General features: G+C 41.3%; 1 protein-coding gene across 15 annotated transcripts in view; it reads right to left on the bottom strand.

The window, feature by feature from the left end:
• Nucleotides 1–1,078: 1,078 nt before the first annotated feature.
• Nucleotides 1,079–10,119, bottom strand: part of CDK5RAP1 (CDK5RAP1 mitochondrial tRNA methylthiotransferase) — a 32,712-nt gene continuing 23,671 nt past the window's right edge. For 7 of the 15 annotated variants that reach the window (XM_081034169.1, XM_081034168.1, XM_081034164.1 and 4 more), the window contains 2 exons: nucleotides 8,410–8,550; nucleotides 2,493–3,370 (listed from right to left, as the gene is read on the bottom strand). In XM_081034169.1, the coding sequence (XP_080890295.1) occupies nucleotides 3,290–3,370; nucleotides 8,410–8,550 (222 nt within the window). In that variant the 3' untranslated portion in view covers nucleotides 2,493–3,289. Of the gene's footprint in view, nucleotides 2,221–2,486; nucleotides 3,371–8,409; nucleotides 8,551–10,119 lie in introns of those variants that run through there. The other 8 variants (XR_013992289.1, XR_013992290.1, XR_013992291.1 and 5 more) reach the window with 3 other exon arrangements.

The raw sequence follows: 10,119 nt of genomic DNA, 5'->3' as shown, positions 1-10,119 counted from the left end.
CCATTTGTTGGGGAAAGAGGTATACGGAATTCTCTGTGCTCCAGTCAATCTTGCTGTAAACCTGCTCTAAAAAAATAAAGCCCTGTTTTAAAAAGACAAAGAAGAAAGATCTCAAATCAATAACTTCCTTTCCATTTTAAGGATTAGAAAAAGAGCTAACTAAACCCAAAGCAAGCAGAAGGAATGAAATAGTAAAGATCAGAGCAAAGTCAAATGAAAGAGAACAGAAAATCAAAACAATCAATGAAAACAAAAGTTGGTTCCTTGAAAAGATCAACAAAATTCACAAAATTTTCGCTAGTCTGACAAAGAAAAGGAGAAGACTCAAGATACTAAATCAGAAATGAGAGTGAGGATATTACTACCAATCTTAGAGAAATAAAAGGATTATAAAAGTATATTATGATCAATTGATCAATTATGATCATTATGCCAACAAATTAGATAATCTGCTTGAAACAAACACATTCCTCAAAACCCACAAACTACCAAATCTGACTCAAGAAGAAATGAAAAATAAAAACAGACCTAGAATTAGTAAGGAGATTGAATTAGTAATCAGTCCATTCTATTAAGATTGAATATTACATTGACTGACATTATTCAACCATAAAAAAGGAATGAAATACTGACACCTTATGCAACATGGATGAATTTTGAAACCATCATGCTAAGTGAAAGAAGCCAGATACAAAGTCTACATATTGTATGATTACGTTTACGTAAAATGTCCAAAATAGGCAAATCGAGACAGAAGGTTTAGAATATTGGCCAATGGATGGGGGAAGGAAAAATAAGGAGTGACCACTAATGGATATAGGGTTTCTTTAGGGAGAAAAGAAAATGTTCTAGAATTCAACAGTGTTGATAGTTGCACAGCCTTGTGCATATACTAAAAACCACCGAATTGTACACTTTAAAATGGTGAAATTAATGCTATGTGAATTATAGTCTCAATAAAAAGGGAGTCAGTCAAAGTGGATATAGTAACATTAGACAATGTAGATTTCAAAGCAAAAGATATTACCAGGTTTAAAGAAGGTCATTTCATAATGATAAAGAAATCAGTTAGTCAAGGGAACATAAAAATTCTAAATGTTTATTCACCTAGTAACAGAGCTTCAAAATACCTGAAGCAAAACATGATAGAACTGCGAAGAAACAAGAGACAAATCCATAATTATCAAAAATTTCAATACCCCTCCCTCAATATTTGATAGAAGAATTTGATAGATAGTAAGCAAGGGTATTATAGAACAACAATCTGAATTGACTGGCATTTATAGAACACTACACCCAATAACAGCAAAATACATATTCTTTTCCAGTATGCACTGAATATTTGCCAAGATACATCATGTTCTGAGCCATTAAACAAGTCTCAATAAATTCAAATGATTGAAATCATACCAAGTATGTTCTCTGACCGCAGTGGAATTAAATTAGAAATCAATATCATAAAGACCTCTCAGCAAAATCCCCAAATATGTGGAAATTAATTAATTCAGTTCTAAATAACCCATGGGTCAAAGAAGAAATCCAAAGGGACATTAGAAAGTATTTTGAAATTAATGAAAATGAAAATACATCATGTCAAAATGTGTGACAGGAAATTCCATGGTCGCTTGGGGATCAGGAATCAAAGAGGGATTACCAAGGGACACGAGAGAAATTTCAGGTGTGATGGGTATATGCACTGTCTTGATTTGGTGATGGTTTCATGGGTATATATGTATGTCAAAACATCAAATTGTACATTTTAAATACGTGCATGCCAGTTGTACATCAATTACCCATACCTCAACAAAGCTTTTAATAATGTATATGGTATTTAACCATTTGTATAAAACAAATATACATACTAATCACTGTACATACAGAAGGTTGTCTCTGAAAAGACCTTAGAAAAGGATAAAAGTGCTAGCTTTCGTAAGAGGGACTAGGAGAAAGCGGTAGGAAGGAACCTGACTAATTACAGATACCTATTGTATTGTTTGAATTATTTACCACAATATACTTTTTCATGAAAATATAAATTTTAAAACTTGTTTTAAAATGCCTTTTGAATAAAGAATGAAGGTGAAGAGCCATAACAAACGTTTTCCTCAGAAGATGGATCTTGATAGCAGAAACCAATCTTCCTAGGCCGGACCAGCACCTGAAGAGGAAGTTCCCAGCCTGGGGTTCCCAAAGGCGGTCTTGGAGGTCAGTGGAAAGGGTCTAAAGGAGATCAAGGGCAGACACACAATAAAAGCCTCGGAACATCCTAACACATGCTGTGTTTTAGAAGCAAAATCATTCAATGATTGCTCCCGTTTGCTAAGAACTTATTGTGTCACAGATAGTGTTAACCTCTTTTCTTTTTGGGTGTCATCCTTGCACAGGGACCGTGCTAATCTTCTCTGTATTGTTCCAATTTTAGTATAGGTGCTGCTGAAACAAACATGATAGTGCTAAACTCTTTACAAGTATAATCTCACTGAACTCCGTATGAGATAAACATTTTATTATCATTATCCCCATGTCACATGAGAAAACCCAGGCATAGAAGACTAGAGTAACTGCTCAAGATACACAACTCTTAAGCAATGGAGAGGGGACTTGAACAAAAGTCCTTCTGATTCTAAGCACTCCATGCTACCATCTTTTGGATTTTTTTTTCATGGTACCCACAGAATGACATAAACGTGGTAGAGAATGGGCCAGGAATGAGTGTTCAAAGCCCACTAGTAGGTAATGATGCCTTCCAAAACTCCAAGTGCTGTCAGACCTGAAAGCCAAGAATGAATTGACAGGCTAAAAAAGAAGTCCCTGAAGGAAAACCTCAGGTAAAATAGGAGAATAAAGTGAGGAGATAAGCAGCTGAGTCAATGTCATCATAACAAAATGTTAAGACAGATCTAGAGCAGTTTTTCCTAAGCAAATGGTTCTCTCTACTTTCCCCTCCCCTTTAGTCTCTAATGCCCAGAGTCCAGGGGAGAAAAACCAGAGAGGTTAGCAGTGTCCACAGCAGAAATTAGGTTGGGAAACACTTAATACAGGGAAAATAGGGAAAATCCCAGAAACATTAACCAGGGTAAAAATGAAGTAAAAGTAGAGAGGCCGAGAGACGACTTCAGTTTAGATAAATTTAATGATTATAAAGCCTGTTCATGTAGCAGCAAAGAGATGCATTTTCCATTTGACATAAGTTGCTTCTCCACTTGTGGTCTGTCTTCGAAGCTTCATTACCTCTTTCATTAGTGACATGGGAAGGACTGCCCACGTCAGCTCGAGGCCGTCCGTCAGGTCAGCAATATGCTGAAGAGTCCTTAAGAGTGGTCCTGCAGAGCACATGTCCTTTAAGGGTCTGAGAGCTGGCAGAGGTGATCTGAAAGACAACCAGTCGGGAGAAGGCAAGGTAACCAAGAAGGCACCACAGGGACTTAATAAGAAACCTCCAGAGGAAAGGCCACCAAAAGGGACCTGATGGACATGACAGGCCAGCAGAGACTGCATGGTTCCTGTATGTCCCCAATCCTGAGAGAAAGAGACGTCCGATGCAACGGTAATGCATATCATTTAAGAAGTCCCAAAGAGCCACTTCTTCCTTTTCTCTTGGGAGTTGGCTCCTCCCCAGCACCAACCATAAGGTTCAGGTGTGCACTGCCCATCAAAGACCCTGCCCTCCCAACCCCAGGGGTAAACTGTGATCCAGGCTGAACCAGTCAAATCCTTCCTTAGGATATTTACAGCCCAAATTTGCTGAGAAAGGCTCTCCTTCCTCTTTAATTGAGAGCTAAAAGCATGTGACCCTGAAGGCTCCGGTGGTCTCATTTCTTACCATGAGAATAAGTCAGTGCATTAGTAAATATTTACTGAGTGCTTATTATGTTCTAAGTATAGTCCTAGGTGCTGGAGATACTGAGATGAACAAAACAGATATTTTCTCTGACCTCAAAGGAGCTCTCAAGAGAAAACAGACAATAAATATGTGAAGAAAGAAACAAGGAGATTTCACGTACTAAGAAGTGCTATGAAGATAAAATGGGCTGTGGTAAACAGTGGCAAGAACAAAGTGGAGGGAAGCTGTTTTAGCAGGATACTGGCCAGAGAAGGCCTCTCAAGGAGGTGATATTTTAGGGAGAACACGAAGGTTTTAAAGCAATCAGCCAGGCAAAGATCAAGAGTCTCCCAAGCAACACAGCATGTGCAAAGACCAGGTCTGAGGGATAAAAAGGATGCCCCAGGGCTGGAGGAGACAAAAGAAGAGTGAGGGAATGTGAGGTTGGAAAGCTAGCTGGGGCAGATCATATAAGGCCTTGGACACCTTGCATTTTATGCTGGCTCCAGTGAGAAACCACTGGAGGGCTCAAGAAGAGGAGTGAGTGACCGGATTTAGAAACATCACACTGCTTGCTGGGGGGGCAGACATTCTAGAGGAGGGCAAGAATGAAAGCAGAGAATATGAAGCCTCTGGCATTCTGCTGCACAGCTGTAGGAGTGTAAAACAGTATGATCACTTCAGCTATTTGTATCACACACACCCTATGACCCAGCAATTCCAAGTCATATATCCACCAGAAATAAACACACATGTGTACTAAAACACATGTACAGGAATATTCATAGCAATTCCACTTGTAATAGCTCCACACTAGAAACAACCAAAATGGCCAACAATACAATGCATCAATAAATTGTGATACAGTCATATAATATGAATAAATAAAATCAGGAATGACTTGCACGACGTAAGTTAGAGGGGAAGAAGACAGGTACCAAAAATACACATTGTATGATTCAATTGTGTAACAACCCGAAACAGTCAAAACTAAATTATGGTATCAGAAGCCAGGATGCAGGGCAACTGGTAGGAACACTGCGGGGGTTCTAGTGTTCTGAGAACATTCTATTTCTTGATCTAGGTGGCAGTTACATGGTCGGTTCACTTTAATTCATCAAGTAGTACATTGATAATGTGGGCAATTTTCTACAGTTATGATAGACGTCAATAAAATAATTTATCTTCAAAATATGAAAGCAGAAGGCCAGTGAAGAAGATATTGCAATCTCCCAGTCAAAAAGGACGGTGGCTTGGAAATGGAAAGAAATGGTCAGGTTCACGATACATTCCATAGGAAAAACCGAAAGAGGTAGACTGCTGATGGGGAGTGCAGGAAAGCAAGTGTGTAAGATGATTCCTAGATTTTCAGCTTGAGCAATTGAGTGGTGCCATTTACGGAAATTGGGGAAGACTTGAAAAGAAGAAAATTGCAGGAAAGTGGGAAGAATCCATTCTATTTTGGCCACATTAAGTTTAAGACGCAAGAGAGAAGGGAGATAAATACAAATCTCTTGAGAAGGTAGGCAGGGCCGGAAGTGAAGGTACAAAGGACCCTGATGACAGAAGATACAGACGCTTCCTACACTGTCTCATGTGAGCAGACAGCATGTACGGGTAGAGATGTGAGTGAGCCGGAGGAAATAATGATGAGACAATGAGGTTCGTATGACTTGATCTATTTTCTCTATGAATATAAAATATAAGTCAGACATTCGCTGAGACTAGGATTTGGAGAGGCAGATGAAGATGTAAGAAGAAAGAATGGGAAAGTCAGTGTACTAGGGAAATCGTAGCATCAGGATTTCAAGGCTCAGTACTCATTTGAGTTTCACCGTCGTGAATTTGAACTGAGTACAGATGGTTTATGTAGAAGAGATTGTTACTTATCCCCCAACATTTCTCGTCTTCTTCCTCAGTAACAGAACTCCCAATTTTTAACTGGGCACATGTTCATTCAGAATGAAGACCACGCTTCTCAGATTCTTTGCTGTCTGGTGTGGTATGTTACTATGGTGGAAACAGTGTGTGGAACTTCTGCAAAGTGTCTTGAAAGGAAGAGGACATGCCCTTCCCATCTTTCCTTCCTCCTACCTAGAATATTGACATAGTAGCTGGAGCAACCATCTTGGATCATGAGGGTACCTTGAGACTGGAGGCCACACACAGAGAATAAAAACAGAAGACGCCGGGACCCTTGATGTCCATGGAGCCATCACAATCACCAGTCCTGGACCTCACATATCTAGATTTTTACGAGAACTCCTACCTGTCTTTTGAGTTTTCAATCCCCATCATCTGACCTCATCTATCTAATACAGATTAACTGTATGCTTTTCCCCAGCAATGTTCAGATGACAGGGCACAGATGCCGAGCAAGCAGATAACCACTTTTACCAGAGCTGGGGTTCAGCCAAATAAGCGCCACAGAAGGGAGGGAGACAAGAAAGTGAAATTTATGCGGGAGTGGTTCTAGCACAGCCCAGAGATTCTCACTGGAGAGAAATGAAACAGCAGTGATGAGCAACACAGAAAAACAGCCAACAGATCCCTGGCTCCACAGCTCTTCCTTCATTTTGATCCTTCCACGAAATCTTACTTGTGGGATTTATGTCACTTGAGAACAAAACAGAGGACCAAGTAATGATGCAGCATAACCTTTCTACCTTTCGTAACTGGAATGTTTCCATTTTACAAAAGATATCACACTAACACTACAACCCAACCCACCAACGTCTTTCCTTTTTTTCAAGTAACACTTAGCTAGAGTGGAAAGAGAGTAGGAGGAGGTATGGGAAAGAAACTAAAAATCAAAGAAACAAACATTCAGAAGAGAAAGAAATAAGGAAATAAGATAGTGTCAAAAAACTTTTAAAAAAGAACAAATAGCGAAAGCTATGCCAGGTTGTTTCTAAATCAATCACGCTGCTACCTGGTAGGAATTACTCTACCTAGGAAATTCCTAGGTAATGTTTAAGTAAGACAATTCCCACTCACGACAAGGGCAGATGGGAATGACATCATAAAGTCACCAACCAGCAAACTGATTGTGTTGTAAGTTTTTGTCAGATGGACAGAAAAGTTCTAAGTGTTGGTAAAATTTATAGGCCAATCCAAAGAAGTTATGTGCCAGAGGAATGAGTCTCACTCAGCTACGAGCCATGGACCATGGCTCCCATGACTCAAGATGGAGGTGACAGTAAGAACAAGTACAGGAAGCAGAGTAGAGGTTAAAATACTAAGAAATAGGTAAGAGGACAAAACACTGATCAGAACAGCAGAAAAATCATTGCTCTCTCTTTTGTAGATGCTCCAGAACTCAGTGTTGGAGAAGCAGCTTTGCTCCGGCATAACCTCATCAGTATGTGTCCTGCCTGCTTCTGGTTCTGGGGCAAAGTAGACATTAGGACCAGAAAGAAAGGGACATGGCAATAGCAGTAGTGTTAAGGAGAAAAGGAGGAAAAAGGAAAGGAAAGAGGGAAGAAAGGAGGACTAGCCCCAATGAAAGAGGGAAAAGAAAGAAGAAACCTTCCCACAGCCATTCAGCTAGATCTGCTAGTCTAGGGAGGGACCCAGAAAACGGGAGCACATGTCAGTTAGGGATGCTGGAGCATCAGAGGCTTCAAAGGGCATGCCGCTCTCTGACAGAGAACTATCAACTCCAAATCACTTGCACTTCCTGGCCTCTCTGCAGCAAGAAACTACTGTGTACTCCAACCTCACCAAATTCCCAAAAAGAACCGTTCCAGGGCAAGAGAGAAGAAAAACAAGAAGGCAATAGTTAGAAATAGTCTCAAATTCAAGGTGCCCTTCCATTGCTCAGGTTGAGAAGAGATTTTCATTTTATTACAAAATTCTCGGACCAGCCCGGTGGCTCAGGTGGTTAGAGCTCCATGCCCCTAACTCCGAAGGCTGCCGGCTCGATTCCCACATGTACCAGTGGGCTCTCAACCACAAGGCTGCCAGTTCAACTCCTCAAGTCCCGCAAGGGATGGTGGGCTCTGCCCCCTGCAACTAAGATTGAACACGGCACCTTGAGCTGAGCTGCCTCCCGGATGGCTCAGTTGGTTGGAGCATGGGCTCTCAACCACAAGGTTGCCAGTTCGATTCCTCAAGTCCTGCAAGGGATGGGGGGCAGCACCCCCTGCAACTAAAGATTGAACACGGCACCTTGAGCTGAGCTGCCACTGAGCTCCCGGATGGCTCAGTTAGTTGGAGCGCGTCCTCTCAACCACAAGGTTGCCGGTTCGATTCCTCGAGTCCCACAAGGGACTGTGGGCTGCGCCCCCTTCAACTAGCAATGGCAACTGGACTTGGAGCTGAGATGCGCCCTCCACAACTAAGACTGAAAGGACAACTTGAAGCTGAACGGCACCCTCCACAACTAAGATTGAAAAGACAACAACTTGACTTGGGAAAAAAAACATCCTGGAAGTACACACTGTTCCCCAATAAAGTCCTGTTCCCCTTCCCCCAAAAAGTCTTTAAAAAAAAAAGTTTCTCCAGGAAAAAAATTCATTTCCCCAAATTATCCAATCTAACAGCCATTTCATGGTGCAAAGCAAAAAACCTAAAAGACACCTTACCTTCACCAGCACGTAGTCCCCAGGCTGAGCTCTGACCCTGAGCCCAGAGTTAGTGACATCCTCCATCTCTACATCAGGGAATATCACCTTCAGGTTTCCATCATTCCGGCCACACAGGTCAGTGGCAGAGCGTTTACTGAGCTGCAGAAGGAACAAAGGAGACTCTATGAGTCTGTCAGTCATCAGTTCCTAGAAGACAGAAATTACGCCTTCTCTTGTCTCAGATCCCCAAGGGTCTTACTTGTAGCGCATTCCTTAACCAAAGAATCACTGAAGAAGACTAAATGTTTATCGCTGCTCAACCAACAAGGGCAGGACATGGCACAGAACAGAAACTCAATAAAGTTTTGCTGACTCTACACTAATGAATGACTCAGTCAATGAGTCTTGGATTACAGAATTACCTTCAAAAGGAATGGACCTCCAACAGGCCTAAAACCAAAGACATATGGGTGACGCACTTGGCAAATCCACTTTTACTTTACCCTGTCTCATAGTAATCACTTAAGAATGTTCTGGAGTTGTGTGGCTGAGTTACTTTCCCATAATGAACAGGCAGGCTCACGGCCAGAGTTTCCATCGCAACATGCAGAAGACAAGGCCAGGAGAATAATAAAACTAGAATGATGGAGTTAACTTCTAGACTATACGCAAGTCTTTCCCTTCCAGCCATGATGAAGAATCAAGTTTATCCTCCAGCCTTAAATAACTAGGAAACTGGACAAAATGTCTAAAACAGCTATTTTCAGGGATTGGACAACAGAGGTTGTATAAGAGAAGGAAAACAAATGAGATGAGCCTTCCAACCATCCCTGAGTTTTTGCCAGAAGGCACAAGCCAGACCAAGATGCAAAGAAAGCAGGAAGGGAAATCTCAAAGCAGAGGATGGCGATTCTCTCTAAAATGAGGAAAGAGGGATCAGAATTTAGGGAGCCTGCAACAACTAGAAATCACGGAACAATTTCTAAATGGGAGGGAGCTAAGCAAAAAAAGAGCTATAGAAATGTGCAGTCTTTGCTGAATACTCGCTTCCGTAGAGTGAAACTCCATGAAGTCAGGCAAAGAAAGTAAACTTGGAACTGTCAGCTGATGAGTTCCCAGAGCTCGCATGGGGCTGGGAATCATTTCATCTACCACCAAATAGTCCTCATTGATTCCTTGGGACATGCAGTAGCAACTCCAGAAGAGCCGTACCTTAGTAATGAGGCTAACCTATCCCTAGGATAAAAAACACTTCTAACAAAGCTTAAAAACAAACCTTGAAAGGATCAAACTGAACTGTTTTAAGTAACATCACTGCCTATCAGAACAAAGCCCAACACAAAATCCAAACACTCAAAAATGTACATCATGGTATCCAACATCCAATCAAACATCACTACATATGCCCAGAAGCAGAAAAATGTGACCCATAATCAGGAGAAAAATCAGGAAATAGAAACAGACCAAGGGAGTTCCAGTCCAGATGGCAGAGTAGGTAAACGCTGTGCTCCCCTCCTCCCACAACCACATCAAAATTACAGCTAAATTATAGAACCACCACCCTTGAGAATCACTTGAAGACTAGCTGAAGATAACTCCTATAACTAAAGACATAAAGACAAAGCCATATCGAGACTAGTAGGAGAGGTGGAGATGCAAAATGGGCTGGTCCCACACCCAAATCGTGTGATACACCACATAATTAAAATGAAGTATGAAAATCCTATG

Source organism: Rhinolophus hipposideros, assembly GCF_964194185.1.
Source record: "Rhinolophus hipposideros genome assembly, chromosome: 22".
NCBI classification, from domain to species: Eukaryota; Metazoa; Chordata; class Mammalia; order Chiroptera; family Rhinolophidae; genus Rhinolophus; species Rhinolophus hipposideros.
The sequence above is the reverse complement of the archived record's forward strand: the minus strand, read 5'-3'. Positions and strand labels throughout refer to the sequence as shown.